This window comes from Hylobates moloch, unplaced genomic scaffold (genome assembly GCF_009828535.3).
Source record: "Hylobates moloch isolate HMO894 unplaced genomic scaffold, HMol_V3 SCAFFOLD_3, whole genome shotgun sequence".
NCBI lineage: Eukaryota > Metazoa > Chordata > Mammalia > Primates > Hylobatidae > Hylobates > Hylobates moloch.
Genome location: NW_026652278.1, coordinates 102,483,539 through 102,510,675, shown reverse-complemented (window position 1 = coordinate 102,510,675; position 27,137 = coordinate 102,483,539). Strand labels below are relative to the sequence as shown.

Genomic DNA, 27,137 nt, shown 5'->3' with positions numbered 1-27,137 from the left:
TGTAAATATATTTCAATGTCTGAATACAGCAGAATTTACCTTTCTACTGGATCAACTGCTATATTTGCAGGATATTCTAAAGCACTTAAAAGAACGTGGGAATTATTTCCTTTCATATCTGTTACTGTAATGATTCCTTCCTGTTGATTTGACCAAATAACTTCTTCATTTATCCAATTTATTGCCATTCCAGAAACATTTTTCTCTATATTACATACTCTCTGAAAAATCAAATTTTAAAATTGTTATTAATACTTCCCCCATTCACAACAAAATTATTTCAATTGTTATATATAAAAAGTCTATTCTTTTAAGTACTTGTCATCTTTATGCATTTCCAAAATTGTTTAAATAATAAAATAGTCACAGATATGGTGACTTTGTTTTGATGCAGCATTATTAAACCTCCTCTGACCCCTAAGTAAATATTTCTGGAAATAGTATTTATATCATAGCTTTGAAACTAAAAATTATCTTACACACTATTTAAATTAGAAAGCCAACCATAATGTATTGATCATTTCAACTACAGTAATGGTGAAATTTTGATGCAACCGTAAAGACAGCTTATTCAATTCCATTTGCTAATGGAAATTTCCAGATCTTCAACTGAACTCAATTCCAAGCTATGCAAGATTTCCTTGGAGTCTGAGCTTACAGACATGAACTCGATGAATTTCTCATTGTGGCCTTTATTCTTCTGGCCCTCCTCCTCCAATAGGCCCCTTCCTTCCATAGTCCTTCAGGCTGTCACACTGTGACCAGAGTAGCAGAGCGTCTTTTTAGGCACCTTGGGCTGTATTCCCAACCCTTTCATGATAAAAATGCCCAACCAAAACTTTTCATATCTTAATTTCAGCCATGGGCAGGTAAGCTGGTCTTCTTGGGGAATGGAGGTTGCAAGGTGGGCAGAACCCCCAATTTGTACTGTTAAAGATTTTCATGGTGTAAATATTCTACCATGGCAGATGTCCAGCTACCCAGGTGACATCACTGAAATCAGAGTTGGGCTGAAATTGCATAATCTCATAAGCCTGTGCTATTTCTACATTTCATACAAAGAAATCTAGCCAACTTATTTTACCATTGAAAATAATGGCCAAAACCGCAATTACCTTTGCACCAACCCAATCCATTCATAAATTAGCTCACCCAGGTAAATTGTTTGCATTTTAACAGTTGTCCTTTATAAACAATGTTTTAACCCAAAGGAAGGAATATAAGGATGGAATTTTAGGCATCAGGCTGATCCTTTCCTAATGACTTGACCTAAATTCACAACTATTTTAAGTTTTTCCATGTTCTTGATAGGAAACCCTTCAGATTCTTAGACTCAGGAGTTTAAAACTATACTACCAGATGTCTGGAGGATAATGAGTAGCCATCCTTGTTAAAAGTGAGATTAGCAAGTATTGGAGATGTGATAAAACAGATTAGCACCTAATTGAAGCTTTTAAGAATAATTGGAAAGAGAAAGATTTGGCTAAAAAACAAAAAATATGGTGGACTTTGCATTGAGAATCAACTCTTAAAGTTTCTCTAGTCACGTGCTCTTTGTAATCCATCACCAAATTGAGAGAAACATTCCCCCTGGGACTCATGTAAGGGTTCTACCAGCTAAAAAGAAAGATTAAGGATCTTTTGTATGTACTTGAAGTAAAGTACTTATCTGTCATCTGCTAGATTTTTTTTTTTTTTCCGGAGTGCAAGCACTGTGAGAATAAAAAGAAGAAAATTTTTCTTTCTACATGTCAGGTGCCAAAACCCATGACGGAGATTTTATACAGATAAAACAGGGTCTCTCAGCTTCAGTACTATTGACATTTGGGGCTGGACAATTCTTTATTCTGGGGCTGTTCTGCACAGTGTGAGCTGTTTTGCAGCATCCCAGGCCTTTACCCACTAGATGCCTGTATCTGTCTCCACCTTCCTACCTCACCTACTTGTGACAACCAAAAATGTTTCCAGACACTGCCAATTGTTCCCTAGGGAAAAATTGCCCCCCACCTGAGAACTACTGGGGTACCTTACAAATAGCAAGAAATAATCATGCAAATAATCTATCTTAATCATAAAATGGTGATCTGACTTAATAAACTCAGGTATTTTCAAAATTACATTCATATCCTCACTTTCTCATTTTGGGGCTTCTGAATACCAATGTGTGAATTTATTCAAGAATATACACCACAGATGTAGATTAAATAAATGCCTATATTTGGCAGACACACATTTGAACTGTTATATAATTTTCATTTATCGATACATTAAGTATTCAATATATTATATTTGTCAGCCTGTACAAAAACAGCTCAAACACTGTAGGTAATGGTATTTTACCTCTTGCCTTGACCCATTCAGAAAAACTCTTTGCAAAAGTTGTCTTTCTAAATCCACCCAATAGATTATTTTCTCATTATAATGAAAATCCATGATCACTGAGACACCAGCATCCACCACCAATTGCTCATAATTGGTTCCTTCTGTGTCAATCCTAAAGATACTATTTCCGTGGGAGAAAATTAAGAAGGGTGCAGGACCTGGGTGGGAAGAAAGAGACCAAACTATATACTTTTAATATTTTATCTCATTTAAACAAAATACTTCCCAATGACAACCAACACAAGCAGAAATAACTTTTAATTACTGGTTTTCTGTTTAAAATAAAGTCTATTTATAGATAATAAAGAGTTCCTGTAGATATTCACACTCCATTTTGTAAATTGTCTTCTCCACAAACTGATTATAAGACATGAACATTGGTAAATTATGAAAAATGAACTCTCTGAAGAGAAAGACACTTTTTACTCTTTATCCATAAAATACCTTTTTATATTCAAAAAGGAACCATCCACCATATTCTATTGTGGAAAGGATTTATATAAGTGTAAAATTTAATTATGTAAATTAGAACTAAAATTACAGATATTATCATTTTGGAAATGGACTCCTTGGGTCTTACCTGTGACCAGAGCCTTCAGCATAATGACCTAGAAGATGGTGGTAAAAACTAAAAGGTCTTACATGGAAGCAGGAAAAATAGAAATGCTGTTTCAATTTCAGAATCCTGTAAAGGTTCTGAAATATTTTGACCCTGTTAGCTTTACCACATAAATACAGGATGCCCAAATAAATTTGAATTCCATATACATTGCATCGGACATACACTAAAAATTTGTTCTGTATTTACCTGAAATTCAAATTTGACTGGGCACTTTGCATTTTTATTTGCTAAATCTGGGTGGCAAACCTCACTGGATTTCTTGGTGCCTATAGGGCCTTGCTTGGTACCCTAATCCTGTACCTGGGGTCCTCTCCTGTTCTAGGTGATGGCCACCTACCAACTTTGATGCCCCAATATTCAGTATCTACTTGGGAAGCTGATCCCTTCTTGGGAAACCTCACCACTAATTACTGACAGACTCCACACACAGCTTGCTTTGATGCTCTGAGATGACACCAGAGGATGAAATTAGTTACATCAAGTCAAGTTAGTTTCCTTGGTCTCTCTCTCTTGCCCAAGTGTGAGGAGGCTTGGGCCACTCTGCCTTTAGAAGATGACAGAATCACTGGGGTAAGTGGGGAACGGAGGGGAATTCTAACATATTCTTGCTTCTGTGCTGGGCTTACTCCATTCTGTTTTATCATCAAAAGTAATACCTTAATATGACTTAATAAATGTGTTTATTGTAAGCATTGAACAAAACGATGGGTTAACATCCTTTTACTCAGGGACTATGTTCTAGAGTCAGAAAACACTAACTCCACTTTGGAGAGTACATTGAATCAAACCTACAAGAGGGTTGGCACTTCCAAGATGGCCGAATAGGAAGAGCTCAGGTCTACAGCTCCCAGCAAGATCGACACAGAGAATGGGTGATTTCTGCATTTCCAACTGAGGTACCTGGTTCATCTCACTGGGACTGGCTGGACAGTGGGTGCAGCCCATGGAGGGCGAGCCAAAGCAGGGCGGGGTGTTGCCTCATGCGGGAAGTGCAAGGGGTCAGGGGATTTCCCTTTCCTAGCCAAGGGAAGTCATGAGCGCCTGTACCTGGAGGAACTGTACACTCTTGTCCAAATACTGTGCTTTTCCCACAGTCTTTGCAACCAGCAGGCCAGGAGGTTCCCTCCCCTGCCTGGCTCGGCTGGTCCCATACCCATGGAGCCTTGCTTACTGCTAGCACAGCATTCTGAGATCGACCTGGGATGCTAAAGCTTGGTGGAGGGAGGGACGCCACCATTGCTGAGGCTTGAGTAGGTAGTTCTATGCTCACAGTGTAAACAAAGATGCAGGGAAGCTCAAACTGGGCAGAGCCCACTGCAGCTCAACAAGGCCTGCTGCCCCTCCAACTTCCACCTCTGGAGGCAGGGCATATCTGAACAAAAGGCAGCAGACAGCTTCTACAGACTTAAACATCCCTGCCTGACAACTCTGAAGACAGCAGTGGTTCTCCCAGCACAGCATTCAAGATCCATTAACAGACACACTGCCTCCTCACGTGGGTCCCTGAGCCTGTGTAGCCTCACTGGGAGACACCTCCTAGTAGGGGCCAACAAACACCTCATACAGGCAAGTGCCCCTCTGGGACAAAGCTTCCAGAGGAAGAATCAGGCAGCAATAGTTGCTGTTCTGCAGCCTCCACTGGTGATACCCGGGCAAACAAGGTCTGGAGTGGACCTCCAGCAAACTCCAACAGACCTACAGCTGAGGCGCCTGTCTGTTAGAAGGAAAACTAACAAACAGAAAGGAATAACATCAACATCAACAGAAAGGACATCCACATCAAAACCCCATCCGCAGGTCACCAACATCAAAGACCAAAGGTAGATAAAACCTCTAAGATGGGAAGAAACCAGAGCAGAAAGGCTGAAAATTCCAAAAACCAGAATGCCTCTTTTTTTCCAAAGGAACACAATTCCTTGCCAGCAAGGGAACAAAACTGGACAAAGAATGAGTTTGACGAATTGACAGAAGTAGGCTTCAGAAGATCAGTAATAACAAACTTCTCCAAGCTAAAGGAGCATGTTCTAACCCATCGCAAGGAAGCTAAAAACCTTGAAAAAGGTTAGACAAATGGATAACTAGAATCAATGGTGTAGAGAAGAGCTTAAATGACCTGATGGAGCTGAAAACCACAGCACAGGAACTTTGTGATCCATGTACAAGCTTCAATAGTCAATTCAATCGAGTGGAAGAAAGGATGTCAGCAATTGATGATCAAATTAATGAAATAAAGCAAGAAGACAAGATTAGAGAAAAAAGAGTGAAAAGAAACAAAGCCTCAAAGAAATATGGAACTATGTGAAAAGACCAAATCTACATTTGATTGGTGTACCTGAAAGTGACGGGGAGAATGGAACCAAGTTAGAAAACACTCTTCGGCATATTATCCAGGAGAATATCCCCAACCTAGCAAGGCAGGCCAACATTCAAATTCAGGAAATACAGAAAACACCCCAAAGATACTCCTCGAGAAGAGCAACCCCAAGACACATAATTATCAGACTCACCAAGGTTGAAATGAAGGAAAAAACGTTAAGGGCAGCCAGAGAGAAAGGTCGAGTTACCCACAAAGGGAAGCCCATCAGACTAACAGCAGATCTCTCTGCAGAAACCCTACAGCCAGAAGAGAGTGGGGGCCAATATTCAACATTCTTAAAGAAAAGAATTTTCAACCCAAAATTTCATATCCAGACAAACTAAGCTTCATAAGTGAAGGAGAAATAAAATCCTTTAAAGACAAGCAAATGCTGAGAGATTTTGTCACCACCAGGCCTGCCTTACAAGAGCTCCTGAAAGAAGCACTAAATATGGAAAGGAAGAACCAGTACCAGCCACTGCAAAAACATGTCAAATGGTAAAGACCATGGACGCTATGAAGAAATTGCATCAATTACCAGGCGAAGAACCAGCTAACATCATAATGACAGGATCAAATTCACACATAACAATATTAACCTTAAATGTAAATGGGCTAAATGCCCCAATTAAAAGACACAGACTGGCAAATTGGATAAAGAGTCAAGACCATCAGTGTGCTGTATTCAGGAGGCCCATCTCATGTGCAAAGACACACATAGGCTCAAAATAAAGGGATGGAGGAAGATCTACCAAGCAAATAGAAAGCAAAAAAAAAAAAAAAAGCAGAGATTGCAATCCTGGTCTCTGATAAACAGACTTTAGACCAACAAAGATCAAAACAGACAAAGAAGGCCATTACATAATGTTAAAGGGATCAATGCAACAAGAAGAGATAACTACCCTAATTATATATACACCCAATACAGGAGCACCCAGATTCATAAAGCAAGTTCTTAGAGACCTACAAAGAGACTTAGACTCTCACACAATAAAAGTGGGAGACAGTAACACCCCACTGTCAATATTAGACAGATCAACAAGAAAGAAAATTAACAAGGATATTCAGGACTTGAACTCAGCTCCGGACCAAGCAGACCTAATAGACATCTACAGAACTCTCCACCCCAAATCGACAGAATGCACATTCTTCTCAGCATCACATCACACTTATTCTAAAATTGAACACGTAATTGGAAGTAAAACACTCCTCAGCAAATGCAAAAGAACAGAAATCGTAACAAACAGTCTCTCAGACCACAGTCCAATCAAATTAGAACTCAGGATTAAGAAACTCACTCAAAACCCCACAACTACATGGAAACTGAGCAACCTTCTCCCGAATGACTACTGGGTAAATAATGAAATTAAGGGAGAAATAAATAAGTTATTTGAAACCAATGAGAACAAAGACACAATGTACCAGAATCTCTGAGACACAGCTAAAGCAGAGTTTATATGGAAATTTATACACTAAATGCCCACAGAAGAAAGCAAGAAATATCTAAAATCGACACCCTAACATCACAATTAAAACAACTAGTGAAGCAAGAGCAAATTCAAAAGTTAGCAGAAGACAAGGAATAACTAAGATCAGAGCAGAACTGAAGGAGATAGAGACATGAAAAACTCTTCAAAAAATTAATGAATCCAGGAACTCGTTTTTTAAAAAAGATTAACAAAATAGACTGCTAGTCAGACTAATAAAGAAGAAAAGACAGAAGAATCAAATAGACACAATAAAAAATGATAAAGGGGATATCACTACCGATCTCACAGAAATACCAACTACCGTTACAGAATACTATAAACACCTCTATGCAAATAAACTAGAAAATCTGGAAGAAATGGATAAATTCCTGGACGCATACCCCCTCCCAAGACTAAACCAGGAAGAAGTTGAATCTCTGAATAGACCAATAACAGGCTCTGAAATTGAGGCAATAATTAATAGCCTACCAACCATAAAAAGTCCAGGACCAGACGGATTCACAGCCGAATTCTACCAGAGGTACAAAGAGCAGCTGGTACTATTCCTTCTGAAACTATTCCAATCAATAGAAAAAGAGAGAATCCTCCCTAACTCATTTTATGAGGCCAGCATCATCCTGATATCAAAGCCTGGCAGAGACACAACAAAAAAAGGGAATTCTAGGCCAATATCCCTGATGAATATTGACATGAAAATCCTCAATAAAACACTGGCAAACCGAATCCAGCAGCACATCAAAAAGCTTATCCACCACGACCGAGTTGGCTTCACCCCTGGGATGCAAGACTGCTTCAACATACACAAATCAATAAACATAATTCATCACAAACAGAATCAATGACAAAAACCACATGATTATCTCAATAGATGCAGAAAAGGCCTTCGATAAAATTCAACACCCTTTCATGCTAAAAACTCTCAGTAAACTAGGTATTGATGGAACGTATCTCAAAATAATAAAAGCTACTTATGACAAACCCACAGTCAATATCATACTGAGTGGGCAAAAACAGGAAGCATTCCCTTTGAACACTGGTACAAGACAAGGATGCCCTCTCTCACCACTCCTATTCAACATAGTATCAGAAGTTCTGGCCAGGGCAATCAGGCAAGAGGAAGAAATAAAGGGTATTCAATTAGGAAAAAGGGACGTCAAATCGTCTCTGTTTGCAGATGACATGACTGTATATTTAGCAAACCCCATCGTCTCAGCCCAAAATCTCCTTAAGCTGATAAGCAACTTCAGCAAACTCTCAGGATACAAAATCAATGTGCAAAAATCACAAGCATTCCTATACACCAATAAAAGACAAACAGAGAGCCAAATCATGAATGAACTCCCATTCACAATTACTACAAAGATAATAAAATACCTAGGAATCCAACTCATAAGGGATGTGAAGAACCTCTTCAAGGAGAACTACAAACCACTGCTCAAGGAAATAAAAGAGGACAAAAACAAATGGAAGAACATTCCATGCTCATGGATAGGAAGAATCAATATCGTGAAAATGGCCATACTGCCAAAGTAATTTATAAATTCAGTGCTATCCCCATCAAGCTACCACTGACTTTCTTCACAGAATTGGAAAAAACTACTTTAAAGTTCATATGTAATGAAAAAAGAGCCCCTATACCCAAGAAAATCCTAAGCAAAAAGAACAAAGCTGGAAGCATCACGCTACCTTACTTCAAAATACACTACAAGGCTACAGTAACCAAAACAGCACGGTACTGGTACCAAAACAAATATATAGACCCATGGAACAGAACAGAGGCCTCAGAAATAACACCACACATCTACAACCATCTGATCTTTGACAAGCCTGACAAAAACGAGCAATAGGGAAAGGATTCCCTTTTTAATAAACAATGCTGGGAAAACTGGCTAGCCATATGTAGAAAGCTGAAACTGGATCCCTTCCTTACACCTTACACAAAAATTTACTCAAGATTGATTAAAGACTTAAATGTAAGACCTAAAACCATAAAAACCCTAGAAGAAAACCTAGGCAATACCATTCAGGACATAGGCATGGGCAAAGACTTCATGACTAAAATACCAAAGCAATGGCAACAAAAACCAAAATAGACAAATGGGATCTAATTAAACTAAAGAGCTTCCGCACAGCAAAAGAAACTATCATCAGAGTGAACAGGCAGCCTACAGAATGGGAGAAAATTTTTGCAATCTACCTATCTGACAAAGGACTAATATCTAGAATATACAAAGAACTTAAACAAATTTACAAGAAAAAACCAAACAACCCCATCAAAAAGTGGACGAAGAATATGAATGGATACTTTCCAAAAGACCACATTTATGCAGCCAACAGACACATGAAAAAATGCTCATCATCACTGGTCATCAGAGAAATGCAAATCAAAACCAAAGTGAGATACCATCTTATGCCAGTTAGAATGGCGAGCACTAAAAAGCCAGGAAACAACAGATGTTGGAGAGGATGTGGAGAAATAGGAACACTTTTACACTGTTGGTGGGAGTATAAATTAGTTCAACCATTGTGGAAGACAGTGTGGTAATTCCTCAAGGATCTAGAACTAGAAATACCATTTGACCCAGCAATCCCATTACTGGATATATACCCAAAGGATTATAAATCATGCTACTATACAGACACATGCACACATATGTTTACTGTGGCACCATTCACAATAGCAAAGACTTCAAACTAAATGCCCATCAGTGATAGACTGGATAAAGAAAATGTGGCACATATACACCATGGAATTCTATGCCACCATAAAAAAGGATGAGTTCATGTCCTTTGCAGGGACAGGGTTGAAGCTGGAAACCATCATTCTCAGCAAACTATCACAAGGACAGAAAACCAAACACTGCATGTTCTCACTCAAAAGTGGGAGTTGAACAATGAGAACACATGGACACAGGGAGGGGAACATCACACACTGGGGCCTGTTGGGAGGTGGGGGGCTGGTGGAGGGATAGCACTGGGAGAAATACCTAATGTAAATGACAAGTTAACAGGTGCAGCAAACTAACATGGCACATATATACCTATGTAACAAACCTGCCCGTTGTGCACATGTATTGTAGAACTTAAAGTATAAAAAAAAAAAAAAAAAGAAACGCTACAAGAGGCTGGGAGAACTGTAAGATCATGAGAGTTTGAAATAGGTGCCAGCATAAATGTCTAAGAGAATTCACTCAAATTATTATTCCCGGATCTTTGCTACAATACAAGCCCCACTATGCAGACATGTAGTGAGGGCCCATGCTCCATTGCAGTTGTAGAATCATGTAGGCAACTTGGGAAAAAGGGAAAGGGCACCAGACAGAAAGCCAGACGCCTGGTTTCCAGTCCTGGCCCCACCAGCTTCGCTTCTCTGGACATCTCACAGGATCTCCCCTGCCTGTATCAGAGGATTATTATGGAAAAAAAAAGAAATTATAGATGTGAAAGTATTTTATTAATTGTGGAGGACTACATGTATATCATTTGCCATTGCTTTTTGCCAGAACCAAGTTTTCCCTACACAGGTTGTGCAACTGCTTGGATTTGAACCCAGGGACTAGAACATTGGTATAACTTGTCTCTAATAATTTGTCTCTAATACAGCAATTCATCATAGAGAAAATGAAGACACTAGGAAGAGACACCTTAAACTCATAGCTATTAATTCGTGGGGCAAAGATTACCACGGACATCTAGATTTATTTCTAAGAGTTCTCTGCTATGTGTATCATGCATGCTCTATAGTCTATGCTGAATAAATGTATGCAGTACATATTGTTAATTTCCTAATGCATTGACATATTGGTGAGATCAATAAAATATTTATTAAAAAATATTGGGCCGGGTGCAGTGGCTCACGCCTGTAATCCCAGCACTTTGGGAGGCCGAGGTGGGCGGATCACGAGGTCAGGAGATCGAGACCTTCCTGGCTAACACGGTGAAACCCCGTCTCTACTGAAAATAAAAAAAAAAAAAATTAGCCGGGTGTGGTGGCGGGCGCCTGTAGTCCCAGCTACTCGGGAGGCTGAGGCAGGAGAATGGTGTGAACCCAAGTGGCAGAGCTTGCAGTGAGCTGAGATCGCGCCACTGCACTCCAGCCTGGGCGACAGAGGGAGACTCCATCTCAAAAAAAAAAAAAATTACTAAATGGGAGGCTTTCATGTAAAAAAAAAAGAAAAGGCTTTTTAAACATTTTAATATTCCTTACCACATAACACAGTACAATCCTCTGTACATAATAGGCACTCAAAAATTTTGAATAAATCAATAAACTAATGAAGAAATAATTGTGTTCTGTTTATTTGAGCTTTTACTAATAGGAACAAAGCCATAGAAACAGATATATCAAATTAATAAAAGATGGGTCTAGTCAATGGTAGTTATTTTACTAACAGCAATAATAACAAATTTTTACATCCTGACCTCATTTATCCTCAACATAACACCATGAACCAATAAACCAAAAAGTCAAAGGGAAAAGAGAAATCGCAAGAATTTTTAAATTCATAAAACACAAATTATAGCACTAACTTCTGTAACTTTTCAAAAAAATAGAGTAATTATAAAACTATAAAATCAAAGTATAAATAATTAATACATTTTATCTTCAGATTTTGCCCATCTAAGGGCTAATCACAGCATACAGTTCCTAGCAACTAGGAAGACTCTTGACATTTTCAAATTGTTTCCCGAAATTGTTTGTTTAAGAGAATCACCCAGGGTGCCTCTGTGTGAGTGAATGTTCGTAATTTTTGCAGATCCCTACTCTACTCTTGAGATTCCAGTTAATCCAGCAGGGCTGGGCTGAGGGCTATGCTTTTTTCTTTTTTTTTCTTTTTTTTAAACAGGCACTCCAGGTGATTCTCAGGTCTTGGTGAACCGGGAAAACACGGATCTAATTAAGAGGAAATTCAATGATGTTTCCCAAAGTCCCACCACTAGTAGGTGGTAGACTTGGAATTAGAATCCAGGTACTGCAGTCGCAATCTAGTGCACTCGCAATCTAGTACACTTCCAACTCTCCCCTGCCTTGGTCTGGGTTGTCACATGTCAAGATATTACAATCTTCATTTTCTTTGCGTAACCAATTGTAATTCCATTCCCTCAAAGCACCGTTTATTTTTCCTACGCTGTCAACATCATTTTATGTAAACCAGAGCCCAGGCTATATTTGTAAGAATGTAATAAAATATAATTTTAAAAATGAAACACTTTGAGAATTAGGCTTTGTGAATAATAATTACAGATGTGAAAGTATTTTATTAATTGTGGAGGACTACATGTATATCATTTGCCATTATTCTGTTCTAACAATGGAAATGATAAATATGGTAATGTTTTTTCAGACCTGTCAAGGACTCTGTAAACACTGATGTGTGGTACAGCCTGTGGATTTGAATGTCAGCAAGGTGTGCATGTTTGAACAGCTAAAGCTTTCCCATGTCAAAACCTACAACATTTGTTTTGGGTGCAGTTCAGTAAGGGGGGAAGTACATAGAAAACGAAACATCATTTCTAGGGAACACAAACCTTAAGGCAGCAAACAGCAAATCAATTAGAACCTCTGACTTCTCAACCCAGGGATTAGTAGGGGATCTTCAGGAATTAGAAAGGAGTTCAGAATGTTTGGAGCACATTGAAGATGTTCATCAGTGACTAGAAAGAACTATGACTACATAGCACAGAGGTCAGTGATGAAAAGCAGGCTTTGCTTGAAGTAGGAGACAGAAACAGAACATTTCATAACACACACCCCTTCATCCTCTGTGAGTCTGAGGGAGTGCCCCACACAGGTAAGTGAGAGGAGACATTACCTGTCTTCTGCAGGCCTTGGGGGCAAACACTCATGAGAGCTAGTTAACACATAAATGATAACCACAACCAGATTAACAAGAAATCCTAGCTGTCTCCCAGGTCAACACTGCCACCTGCCCTCAACACCACAGGTTTCTTGCCCTAAATCTAGAGACAGACTGAAAGCTCACAAGATGAAGAGAGTGCAAACGGAGCTTCTGGACCTCAAAAACTTCAGTGACACCATGAGAAAAGAATGTGGTTCTAAACTAATGGACCTACATAAGGAAGGCTGAGGCCTCCTCACACTGCTCCCACTGAAAGCCCCTGAGAAGAGTCATTTATTACTACTCCCCAGGGGCTGACTTAAATGACAGCTTGTACTTTTATGAAGTACAGAGCGTTTCGTTCACTCTGAAAAACTATCTCATCTCCTCTTAAGTTACGGTACTTAAAAGAGCACTGTATTAGTCCATTTTCACACTGCTATAAAGAAATACCCAAGACTGCGTAACACAAAGGAAAGAGGTTTAATTGACTGACAGCTCCACACAGCTGGTGAGGCCTCTGGAAACTTACAATCATGGCGGAAGGCAAAGCGGAAGCAAAGACCTTCTTCACGTGCGGCAGGAGCAAGAAGAGACAGCAAACCGGTGAAGCCCCTTATAAAACCATCAGATCTCGTGAGAACTCACTCACTATCACGAGAACACAATTGGGGAAACTGCCCTCATGATCCAATCACTTCCCACCAGGTCTCTCCCTCAACACCTGGGGATTACAATTCAAGATGGAATTTAGGTGGGGACACAGAGCCAACCATATCAAGCACAAATTTCTTTTCACAGCTTTCTTCTCAGTTTATTCATCTATGTCAAAATTCAGGTCAAGTGAGAGAGAGAAGCCAGATGATTTAAAAATAATACACCCAGAAATAAGAGCTAGGAGATTTGAATTTAAGTCTTAATTCCATTAAAAAAAATGCTCTGGAACTCATTTTGCTTCCCCAAAATTGTGAATGAAGATTGCCTAGAGTAGTGATAGAAATGTGTCATCCAGAGCAGAAAACAGCCCCTACCTACCCCCAACCACATTTACATGTAAACTGAAGAGGTTTAGTTCCCAGGTCCTCAGGCTATTAATTGAGACTAGCAAGTTCTCCAACATGAAACTTGTTTCGTTTTGTTTTCAACAGGACTTCTCAGTCTTTAATGTGCTATTCCACACTCTTAACACTCTAACAGGGTGGGTGGTGAATTTCATCAGAATAATTATAGTCAACATATTGTGTGTTATCTGTGGGGTAGCATATTGAATGCATTATTTCATTAATTAGAGAACACTAGGAGGTAAATGCTCTCAACATCTCTATTTTACAGAAGAAGAAAGGAAAGTTTCAAGCAGTTAACTTGCCACAAGTCACAAGGCCAATAAATAGCGGGGTAGGGGTACAAAGCTATGCCTTTCTCATCACACATCCTAGCTTTTAAAGACCAAGCTATACTGCTTATCTGAATGTACTAGAATTTGTTCAGTGTGTTTTAGTTCAGTTGTGTCAAGGAACCCACACCAGGAAACACTGTTCTAGGCATATTCACCATAAGGCTAGATTCCCTACATCCATCTTCCAGAATTAATTATAAAGCAGGTCCCTTTAAATAGATTCCTATAATTACATCACCTGAATAATTTTATGTCTACTTCTATAATATATTGCATTTGTAAACAAAAAATAATATTCTAAGCCTCCCAACCAACTGAATAGACCCCTGCTCTCAGCCAAGGGCATTTCAAAGTCAACCTGAAAAACTAGTTCAGGCCATGATGGGAAGTGAGGGTGGGACATGCCTTATTACACCCTCCTCCCATTGGAATTCAGGCACAGCTGACCAGCATTAACATTAAAAGAACGATCTTAAGATTGACAAAACAGACTTTTTGTAGCAATAAGACAACCAAATTCCAGCCTAGCTCTAGTATAGCATCACATGACAAATAGCAGACCCTGAAAGAAATCAAAATATTTTATCCCAAAATATATTTCTTTGACATGTTTTGAAATGGTCCTGCAAAGCTGTCTCTTGATGGAAAAATCTACATTCTGCAGATAACCCCCATTCATTTCTAGGTCTTTCCCCTGACCCAGGAGAGAATTAACTCAGAGTCTGGCACCTTTTTAGATCTTATAAGAGCTCTGAAGCCTGCTACCTGGAGGCTTCATCTGCATAATAAAACCTTGGTCTCCACAACCCCTTATCTTAACCCAGACATTCCTTTCTACTGATTCCAGGTCCTTAGATGATAAGTCTTTTAATTAATTGCCAATCAGAAAATCTTTGAAAAATTTTCTGTGACCTGGAACCTACCCCCACCCTACCCTACTCTTTGAGTTGTCCCACCTTTCCTGATCAAACTAATGTATTGATTGATGTTTATTATTTTGCTTATAGATGTCTAATTGGTCCAACACCCTTTGTTGAGAAAGACTGGCCTTTCACCATTAAACTGCTTTAACATCTTTGTTAAATATCAAATGAATGTACTTGTGTGAGTCCGTTTCTGAACTTTCTCTTCTGTTCTATTAATTTATGTGTCTATCCGTTATCCAATACTACAGCTCATTATAACTTTTAAAACTCATAATAATTCGGTTTTGCAGAACAGTGAACTGTTATAATGTTCCTATGCTGTAGGTAATCCTTCATCTTAAGTAAGAATGTTTAAACACCCCTCAGCTTTTCAACACAAATTATGCTCAATTTTATTACCAACATTAAAGCATTAGAAAAGTTTTTCCAAATGTTTCACACACACACACACACACACACGCACACACGCACACGGCAAAATTCAGAAATCACCATCCTGATCTGCCTACTGAGTTTTGCATCTACTTTTGGACGTGTCTTTTTTTTTTTTTTTTGAGACGGAGTCTCACTCTGTCGCCCAGGCTGGAGTGCAGTGGCACAATCTCCACTCACTGCAAACTCCGCCTCCCGGGTTCGTTCGCCGTTCTCCTGCCTCAGCCTCCAGAGTAGCTGGGACCACAGGCGCCTGCCGCCACGCCTGGCTAATTTTTTGTGTTTTTAGTAGAGACAGGGTTACACCGTGTTAGCCAGGATGGTCTCGATCTCCTGACCTCGTGATCCACCTGCCTCAGCCTCCCAAAATGCTAGGATTACAGGCGTGAGCCACCGCGTCCGGCCTGGACATGTCTTTGGTGGACATCTCCAGTTGGGAATGTCCCACAGTCCCAAAAGTCCCCCTGCATGTTAAAAATTGAGATTACGTAACACCTTCTGATTAGTTTGCGTTTACTGAAAAGCTTGAATTTGATAAAAAATCTAGTTTAAAGATCAACATGTTTTGATATTTGGTTTTTGACAGCTTTTTAAAACAAAAATAGTTTTTCACAATTATGTCTATATCAAATGAAATAAATACATCATTGGCTGTATTTACAAAATCACAAAATTTACTTTTTAATTACATCCCTCAATTATTCACAAATTTTGTTGAATTAGACCAGCAAATTTCTATCTTTCTAGATTTTAAACAGTAAATGAAAACTAACCAGAAGGTATTGCGTTTTATGTTTTTAACAAGTGGATTTAAAAAGACAAAAACTCTGTATTTGGAAGATTTTTAAAAATAGCTTAGAAAGCTGTTTGTAAATGTTGTAAAAGAGCAGACACAAGAATTTTTAACAGGTGACATACTGGCATTGATTCAACAATAAAATCACACAACAATGGAAACATCTCCAACATCTATCTTCAAACTGCTCTCTTTCTACACAAATTTCTTATAATTAGTAGTCACTTTCTCACTTGTTAAAACATCACCTGTAACTTGGATAAAGTTTTGTTGTTGTAGTTACTTTTTGGGTGGCATACTACTGACATCTATCTGTAATCACAAACATTTTTAAAAAGCCAAAAATTGTTAAACACTTGTCCTTTTCTTTTTCTTCTTTTAAAGACAGCGTCTCGGCCGGGTGCAGTGGCTCACGCCTGTAATCCCAGCACTTTGGGAGGCCGAGGCGGGCAGATCACGAGCTCAGGAGATCGAGACCATCCTGGCTAACTCGGTGAAACCCCGTCTCTACTAAAAATACAAAAAAAAAAAATAGCTGGGCGTGGTGGCGGGCGCCTGTAGTCCCAGCTACTCGGGAGGCTGAGGCAGGAGAATGGCGTGAACCCGAGAGGCAGAGCTTGCAGTGAGATGAGATCGTGCCACTGCACTCCAGCTTGGGCGACTGAGCGAGACTCTGTCTCAAAAAACGAAAAAAAAAGACAGCCTCTCACTCTGTTGCCCAGGCTGGAGTGTAGTAGCACAATCCTAGCTCACTTCAGCCTTGAACTCCTGGGCTCAAGAGATCCTCCCACCTCAGCCTTCCGAAAAGCCAAGACTACAGTCATATACCACCATGCCCAGGTAAGTTTTTAAGTTATTTGTAGAGATAGGGTCTCCTATGTTGCCTAGGCTGGTCACAAACTCTGGCCTCAAGCAGTCCTCCTGCTTGTGACATTTGACGTTTTGTGACATGTGACATTTGACTGTTCTATTAAGTGCTTTGCTTCAAGATACTATGTGGAAAGTATGTAAGACAAATATTTTTATGATTACTCCCCATCCAATACAAAGTATTATAAAGAGACTAGTCTTGTTTTATAGGAATAACTACATCAATGACGTTCCATAATGCTTGATGCAATTCCAGTTTCAACTTCTTTGCCACACGTCTTGCTGTGAAGGCTGTAGTGTTCTCTGTGATCTCACCAAGAATGCTTTTTGGTTGATGTTCTAGTAAATGTAGTGGCTGTACCACTGCGGAATACACTTATACTATTTTTTTCATAGAACATTTTTTGATATATACAAAAGTCATTTCTGACTTCTGAGAACTTTCACTGAGAAAATTTCTTTTCTGTTGCATGTTTCCCTTACTCTCTCATAGAAAAGAATTATAGTTCTCTGAGCATTTCATTGTTGAGGTAATTATGATAGTGGCTAAGATTACTGGCACTGGAGACAGAGTACTCATGTTGACTCTTTATTGGCTCCAATACTATTGGCAGTGTGGCCTTCAGCACATGACTTAACCTCTCCGTGTCTTGGTTTCTTCATCTGCAAAAATAAAAGGGGAATAATAGTAATACTTACCTCAGAGATTGTTAAAAAGAATAAGTAAAATAATTCATCTAAAGTGCTTAGAATCTTGTCTGACACATAGTGAGTTCCCAGTAAATGTTGGCTATTACTTTCTAGAAAATAACCATACGCTATAATATATTAGAAACACCTTTACTTTCATTCATCAGTATAATTGCTTAGTACTTACTTCATCACATTTTCATTGATTCTTTCTGTACAGTTTTCAGCAGTATTTGTTTACAAAGGAACACATTTTAATTTGTTGTCACGTGGTTTTTCATGTATTATTTTAGCAATATTTTACCACCACAGGAAGCAGGAAGAACAAGTGTTTCACCAATAATATCAGGCTTTTCCTCTTTTGCCGTAATGTAAGAAACCTCAAGAGAGGCTTCTGACTTTTTTCATTAAGCTTAGTAAATAGAGTCTTCTTAACTATCATAACTTTGAACACAACTGTAAAAATTATAAAAAATCATTTTCAGATCCTGGATACTCATTTACAAATATCTTGCTTGTCCTGATGACTTCATGTTACCATTAGCTAACATCTTCCCAGGTACACTTTACAATTTTTGTGAGGTTCATCGCTAATAATAACAATTGTAAATCCATTTTTCAGGCTGTCTTCTTGTTAATTTCTTGTTTTAACTTTTTTTTGGTCAGATCTACGGAGATTTACATTGCGTTCAGCTCTTATGTAGCCAACAAAAAGCTCATCCTAGGAATAAGAAAGGTGTCAAGGCTGCCCTTTCCTCATTATTCTCTTAGGTTTGCAATATTAGTGTTGTCTGCAATCTTTAGTTTCTTTGCAGGAAGGCATCTGAGCCACTTGGTGAATTTTGTAAGAGTTAGTTTTGATAAAACCAAATAAGAGGATCTGTAAGTCATCAGGTAAACTGCTGACTGAGCTCTGGAGCCCCATTGCCCTGTCAGGGAACCCTGTGTATGTGGATCAGTGATATCTCCACTGTCAGCCCAAGCACCTCGCATCCAATAAATACTCGCTGACTTGATTTGAGTTAATTCATGGATGTAATTTATATAAAAGGAAATTTCATTTATTCAATCCTACTTTCAAAGTGCTTTCAACATAGAGAACTAGATATATTAAGAAAGTTTTCCTAAACCAACTTTAAACTATTAATTTTTTTTTTGGTAGAAAGAACTAATAAAATCATTACATTGACGGACTTTCAACAATCAGTCTTGGGAGGTGTCATGTGCATTATAAATTTCGCAGAATAAGAGTCTAGCGTCCTGAGCTATATTCTCATAGGACCTGAGAAGCTACTTCATCTGTCTGGATCTCAGCCTCTCATCCATAATAAGAAGCAGTTGGGCTAAATGATCTTGAAGATCCTTTGTAATCTGACATTTATCAATTTAATTCATATTCTGTATGCACTAAAGAATTCAATAACTTTCTTGTCTGTGACACTTTAGCAAGGAGGTTTAAACTTGTAATAAATTCCTACATAAATATTATTCACCTTAACCTCTACTTTCTGTGAATTGTTTCCTTCTCTGTTTCTTGGAACTTCAAATATGAAATCAATAATGTGTCATAGGCCAGGTGTGGTGGCTCACACCTATAATCCCAGCACTTGGGAGGCCAAGGTGGGTGGCTCTCTTGGGCCCAGGAGTTCAAGACCAGCCTGAGCAACATGGTGAAATCCTGTCTCTACTAAAAATACGGAAATTAGTTGGGTGTGCTGGCGTACACCTGTAGTTCCAGCTACTCAGGAAGCTGATGTGGAAGCATCACCTTAGCTCAGGAAGTCAAGGCTGCAGTGTGCCTTGATTGCACCATTGCCCTCCAGCCAGGGTGACAAGAGTGAGACCCTGTCTCAAAAAATAATAAAAATAATTTTAAAATATGTCATCATGAGTCCTACTAAATGAAGTAAAACAATAACTTAAAACAAATAACTTCCCCCTAAGTGACACTAAACACTCAACTTTCTAAAGGAATTCTAAAAATTAATCTACTGATTAAATCTATAAAAAATTTATTGGAGGTACAAAATTTGGTGTAAGTCTCATTTATACTGAATACAATTATCTTCTCTCTTTTTTAACCAACTTTAAATTTAGTTTCTCAAATTGCAAGGATAAACACATAAATATTTGCCCATAGATACTATATCCTGAGTGTTCTAGACTAAAAGATAAAAATGAGGTAAAATTAAGAAGTGTTGGCGTATTGTTATTTCCTGAGCCCAGTTTCACTGTTCTCATTAATCCTACACTGGTCATTAAGTTCTGGGTCCTACCTATATACATATATACCTATAGGTACAGCTATATAAATATACAGAAAGAATATTTTACATAATTCTCTTGAAGACATATGTAACAAATAGCAAGATTAACTATTAAAAAATAATTAATGGGGAGTTTTGTCTTATGTTAGGATAATAAAAAGGGTAATTTTTAAAAAATCACGAAGAACCTGCTGGTTAAGATGGTTTTTAGGACTTAGCTCATCCCAGGAAACTGACTTCTCTAAGCATTGTTGAAAATTTGAAGAAAATAATATATTATTTTCTAATAATATATTAGAAAAATTATAGAAGGCAAAGATGTTTCTAATATGTCTCATTTATGGTTTTTGGTAGAGAGTAATAGCCAATATTTGCTGATAACTCACTGTGTCAGCTAAGATTCTAAGCACTTTACATGAATTAATCCATTTAGTACTCATAGCAATCTAAGAGGTAGGTATTAACAGCTTGTATCAGCTCCAGAATTAGACCCTATCAATTTCAAAAGCTGAGGCCTAACATGACATGCCAGACATAGAACGCTGACCAAAGATGAGAGAACTTCTTGCAAAGTAAGGCAACAAGCAAATGTAACACTAGAACAATCTGCCCAAAAACTGCTCCATTTTTGCCTGTGTGACAAGATCAACCCACTGTATAAAGAACCAACCAGAATTCACTCTGCTTAAAATGTATCCTTTGTTTCAAAATGGCACTGCATTTCTTGGAAGTAATAAACCTGGTAACTTCATATGTGTCAACATAGCTCATGTTAAAGAGGATGTCATGCACTATGTGTTTCTATTAGCTCCTGTCTCAGAAGACAACATGTCAATATTGAAAGACAGTCACTTATCCTCTTGTAGGTATCCATGATTGGGTGCTTTTTAATGGATTGAAATCCTAGATGAACATTTTTCTTCAAATACCTCATTTTTTCCCACTTACATGAAATTTTTGCCATGATTCATTAGAATAACCAGGAGAGATAAAAGTTCCAGTAGGCTTTTCAAATTTGTCTTCCAAAAAATAATAAGCCTTTTGATCCACTTAGAGCATTGAACATTCTAAACAATGTTGCTTGAATCTAAAAGATATAGTGGGTAAATTAGCATTAATGACAATAACCTTTGCAATTTCCCTGCACACCAAGGAGAAGTTAATTTCCTTTGTGTTGAAAATCTTATGGTAAACAGAACAATTATGCACTTCAGAGGAAGGGAGAAAAACACCAGAATACCCTTGGTAACTTCAACCGTTCGGCATGTTTTTAAACCTCGTAAGGGAAGGCCTGGGCTGGAAGAGCAGAGGATTGGTGTCAACTGGCATGTATTATGACAATGTTCAGTTTGACTAATCTGTTTTTGACCTGTTTATACAAGAATGGTGTATGTGAAAAAGAAAGATCCTTCTTCAAGCTTGTAAAATTTTAACCAGAAAAGTATTGGAGTGAATGAAATAAAACACTGTTTCTCAACTGATACACCATGTGCTGAAGAACAAGGCAGCTGCCATGATGCTGTTGCAACTATCTGTATCCTAGCAACCACCTACCCACAGAAAGAACCACTTCATGGATGTAATTCCCTTACTACGCACAAAGCTGGTCTATAGCACCCTGGGAAGCTAGTCTGAATGGAGGAAGGAGGCAGTGCTTTCCTCCAAAAGGGCTCTTACATCACTGGGAAGAAGCTTTGCAAATAAATTGGTGCCTGCCATGAATCACTGTCACAGCAGTTGGCTGGCTCTCAAATACCTTCACACACACACACACACAAATTCCAGTGTACTGAATGTCCTAGGAAATACTTGGGAAATCCAGACACTGAGAGGCATTAGTATGTTTGGCCAACTTGGGAGAATCAGAAAATCAAGTCAGAATTAAAAAAAAAAAAAAAAAAAACAGATGCCCACACCAATTCAGATTCCAGACTTAGCAAGGAGGTCAACAGGTGATGAGAGTAGAAGTTTCTGCCTTGTATTTGGCTAAAACAACTGAAGTTTCTATGCATTTGCTAATTCCCAGAATTGAGAAAAAAGCTCTGGAAGATGCTGTTAAGAAATAGAACATCTCCTAAAGAAAGACATATTGACAAGGATTATTCCACAATTGCCTTTGGAAGTTATTAACTTTGGCCGTATAAAACAAGAGAGTAAAACATTTTCAGAGATAGTAAGATCTTTCGAGAAGTGTAAAGATCCCTTCTGTTCAGTGTAATTTTTTTCTTCTTCTACACCTGGCAATAGTAGTATTCATCCTTCCAGACCTGACTCTCAGTCATCTTGTCATGAGCCCCAGCAAACAGGACAGCTGGGAAGGGCCTGGGATGGCTGTGTGCACAGCCACCTCAGTGGTAATAAAGAATCTCTACAAAGTGAATCTATGTTCTTAGTTCACCTAATATCTAGGCAATACTTCCTTCGTGGTGAACAATATTAGCATTCTGGAGGAAAGCGCTGGCCTGTAGGCAAGAAGTAAATAGACAATGCGGACAATTACATTCCAATGGTCAGGATCTCTGTAGTTGCTGTTGTTTCTGGTTCTTTCTTAAAGTTAATTCTAATTCTCACATGAGAAACTATAATATAACAAGACTAATATTTTGTTTACTAGCTCTAGGATGGCCCAAATTTGGAGTAATAATTAAACTAAGCACTAAACTGCTTCCTGGAATTTAAAATTTCTTGAAAAAGATTTAGGAGTCCTTTAAAAGAACGTGATTTCTTTCTTTAAAACTGACCTAGACGGCCGGGCGCGGTGGCTCACGCTTGTAATCCCAGCACTTTGGGAGGCCGAGGCGGGCGGATCACGAGGTCAGGAGATCGAGACCACGGTGAAACCCCGTCTCTACTAAAAATACAAAAAATTAGCCGGGCGTGGTGGCGGGCGCCTGTAGTCCCAGCTACTCGGAGAGGCTGAGGCAGGAGAATGGCGTGAACCTGGGAGGCGGAGCTTGCAGTGAGCCGAGATCGCGCCACTGCACTCCAGCCTGGGCGACAGAGCGAGACTCCGTCTCAAGAAAAAAAAACAAAAAACAAAAAAAAAACTGACCTAGACCTTTCTGAGAGATTCCAGGGCCTGCCTCTCTTATCCTTGCCCCATCAAGGGCTCTCCTCTGTTCTCCTTGACCTCTGGCCACACCAATGAGAGAAAGTGATTTCTTTCTTAAAAACTGACCATTTTGAAAACGCTCTCCAATGCAGTCATTTCCAGCTATTGAGGATAGTTATTGAGTCTTTAATTGTTCTGTTCGCAATAAGTTTATAAAAACTACTTCTGTACAATAATTGCTAAAATAGCTTAGATCAGGCAATTTACATTGGAAAGTTGCTAGGTTCTCCTAGTTTCCTCTATTGTAATCAAAGTGACAAAAAGTTTAAGGACTTTGAACAGATTTTAGAAAACTTATTTTCCAGGTAAGAAATCTTTGTTACCTTTCATCTGAGGTTCAATGTTTGGCTTTTTAACTCTGTATGGATTACAAAACAACTTATAAATTGATCTATATGAATTTGTGAAATGAAACCTACACATCAATGATAAAAATAAAAGACATTGTACTGATTCACAAGCCAAACTATTTGATGCTCCCAATAGCAGACCACTGACTGACTAGGGAATATTCTGAGCACACTTCTCTATTTACAGATGTGTATAGTTTACACTTGACCTGACCAGTCAATAACTACTAAATAAGGGCACATTTCTTTTTTATAGTGAAATTTTTTGGACCATGCCACCACAAGCAAATTGCTGGAAATTAGCCTCCTTTAAAATCCTCCTACCCTAGACCTTTCTGAGAGATTCCAGGGCCTACCTCCCTCATCCTCACCCCATCGAGAGCTCTCCTCTGATCTCCTTGATCTCTGGCCACACCAATGTGAGGCCACAGTGCTCCTGGAAGTAGGTCCCCCCTACCTGTCACTCATTTCACCTGAGCACAAGTGAGATCAATCTCTAACTTTTACTAAAGTCCTCTTTAAGGATTGTGGATAATGGAGGAGGGCAACCTGTAGCATAACTCACAATCACTGGCCATGACCAGACCTGTTCGTATGTGTCAGCATAGCTCATGTTAAAGAGGATGTCATGCGCTATGTGTTTCTATTAGCTCCTGTCTCAGAAGACAACGTGTCAGTATTGAAAGACAGTCACTTATCCTCTTGTAGGTGTCCATGATTGTGTGCTTTTTAATGGATTGAAATCCTAGATGAACATTTTTCTTCAAATACCTCATTTTTTCCCACTTACATGAAATCTTTGCTGTGATTCATTAGAATAACCAGGAAAGGAAAGTCTCTTTTCAAGTCAGTGCCCTGCCTTACTTATGACTTGTGTCCACCAAGCCAAAGTAAAGGCATTCCCCAGCCCTGAAGTGCTGTAGTCCCTTCCCAGACTCAGAATACAAGACAGAGAGAGAGAGATGAGAGAGAGAGAGAGAGAGAGAGAAGCAAAATTAACGTCTCCCACTGTAGAAGGAAAAGGAAAACGATTACTTTGAAACCAGGAGCCAGAAATTCTCAAAGGAGTACACAACTGTTTTTGTTTAGCAAAACACATCAGTGCACTATTTAATAGTTTTTTAAAGTTATTTTCATTTAAAAAGGCAGGTCTCAGATATGATCAGAAAAGCAAAATTGGAGGAAGAAGAAATCTAAAATGTTCTGTAGAAGGACGTGGATGGTCTGAAGTAGATTAAGGAGGCAAAGGAAAGGGGCCAAGGTGCAGGTCAGTATCACTGTGGGAGAAAGAGGGTTTGGCTCATGTGGTGGAAGACTAAGGCCCAAGAAAAAGAGATGCCTGGCAAGTCCCTTCCACAGATGACATTGTGTCACTTTTAGGAACAGGAATGAAAAATGTTTTACTTTGTTGTTGGACGTGCTGGGATGTAAGCAGCCCCTGCCCCTGCCGCAACCCTCCCAACAGCAAACCTTCAGGTAAAGTCTGTCCCCTCACAGCTCATAACAATTGTTTCCTCGTTCTTTCAAGAAGTAAGTGAGACAGGGTGGTGGCTGGTATGAGGTGGTGAAGTATGGGAAAGGGACAGTACATGAGGGCAGCGAGACACACAGTAGATGAATCATTCAGTAGGAGGCCCAAAAGGGACACATAGCCTTGCCTTCCTCCTCACAGCCCCCACCTCCAGCATCTTCCAAGACAGAGGAGAGAGGCACTCGGTTTCCTGGAACATATGATGGAGGTGCAGGTCACTTTAATTTAAATAGATGCTGAGCCCAGCAAGCCACAGGACTTGGGCATTTCTCAAAATCCAGGTCCCTCTCAGGAACATCATCTGGCCTTCTGCTCCTTCTGGAAGAATCTCAGCACAACCACATGCATTTCTGTTTCTACCATTACACACTCTGAGAAAAGTCATTCGCTATGAATAATCCACCTTTACTTGAAATTAAAAAAAAAAAAAAAAAAACACCTAGCAATCAAGAGAAAGGAACAGAGCTTACAGTGAAGAAAAGGTAAACGTTTATTCTACCATTTCACTTATTTTCTAAAACTATCTTCCAAGGAGGGTGTGTATCACATAGAGGCTATGTAAGATGGTTTGCTATTGTGTAGAAAGAAAATATTAGATATATTATTTGTTGTGTAATGTTCATTACATAAACATGTTCATGTGTACAGTGTACCTATTACATGTATGTAATTGGTAAATAAATGTGTTTATTAGAAGCATATGCTTACATTTTAATTATTTTACTGATGGAACGGAGTCTGGAGACTACTGATTTAATAAACCAACTGAGGCCAGTCGTAGTGGCTCATGGCTGTAATCCCAGCGCTTTGGGAGGCTGAGGCGGGCTGATCACTTGAGGTCAAGAGTTCGAGACCAGCCTGGCCAACATGATGAAACCCCTTCTCTATAAAAATAGAAAAATTAGCAGGTGTGGTGGCACATGCCTGTAATCCCAACTACTCAGGAGGCTGAGGCAGGAGAATTGCTTAAACCTGGGAGGCAGAGGTTGCAGTGAGCCAAGATCATGCCACTGCACTCTAGCCTGGGCGACAGAGCAAAACCTGTCTCAAAAAATAAAAAAACCATTGATCTATATCTCTGTTGTGGTACCAGTACCATGCTGTTTTGGTTACTGTAGCCTTGTAGTATAGTTTGAAGTCAGGTAGCGTGATGCCTCCAGCTTTGTTCTTTTGGCTTAGGATTGACTTGGCAATGCGGGCTCTTTTTTGGTTCCATATGAACTTTAAAGTAGTTTTTTCCAATTCTGTGAAGAAAGTCATTGGTAGCTTGATGGGGATGGCGTTGAATCTATAAATTACTTTGGGCAGTATGGCCATTTTCACGATATTGATTCTTCCAACCCATGAGCATGGAATGTTCTTCCATTTGTTTGTATCCTCTTTGATTTCATTGAGCAGTGGTTTGTAGCCCTCAGAAATGATGCCGCATATCTACAACTATTTGATCTTTGACAAACCTGACAAAAACAAGAAATGGGGAAAGGATTCCCTATTTAATAAATGGTGCTGGGAAAACTGGCTAGCCATATGTAGAAAGCTGAAACTGGATCCCTTCCTTACACCTTATACAAAAATTAATTCAAGATGGATTAAAGACTTAAATGTTAGACCTAAAACCATTAAAATCCTACAAGAAAACCTAGGCAATACCATTCAGGCCACAGGCGTGGGCAAGGACTTCATGTCTAAAACACCAAAAGCAATGGCAACAAAAGCCAAAATTGACAAATGGGATCTAATTCAACTAAAGAGCTTCTGCACAGCAAAAGAAACTACCATCAGAGTGAACAGGCAACCTACAGAATGGGAGAAAATTTTTGCAACCTACTCATCTGACAAAGGGCTAATATCCAGAATCTACAATGAACTCAAACAAATTTACAAGAAAAAAACAAACAACCCCATCAAAAAGTGGGCAAAGGACATGAACAGACACTTCTCAAAAGAAGACATTTATGCAGCCAGAAAACACATGAAGAAATGCTCATCATCACTGACCATCAGAGAAATGCAAATCAAAACCACAGTGAGATACCATCTCACACCAGTTAGAATGGCCATCATTAAAAAATCAGGA

At 39.0% G+C, this 27,137-nt stretch overlaps 1 protein-coding gene across 4 annotated transcripts in view; it reads right to left on the bottom strand.

Moving 5' to 3' along the window:
* The window catches only part of EGF (epidermal growth factor), a 100,926-nt gene that overhangs the window by 68,790 nt on the left and 4,999 nt on the right, over nucleotides 1–27,137 (bottom strand). For all 4 annotated transcript variants that reach the window (XM_032171701.1, XM_032171703.1, XM_032171705.1 and 1 more), the window contains exons 2-3: nucleotides 2,341–2,540; nucleotides 40–221 (exon numbers count right to left, since the gene is read on the bottom strand). In XM_032171701.1, coding sequence (XP_032027592.1) covers nucleotides 40–221; nucleotides 2,341–2,540 — 382 coding nt within the window. The remainder of the gene's footprint in view (nucleotides 1–39; nucleotides 222–2,340; nucleotides 2,541–27,137) is intronic.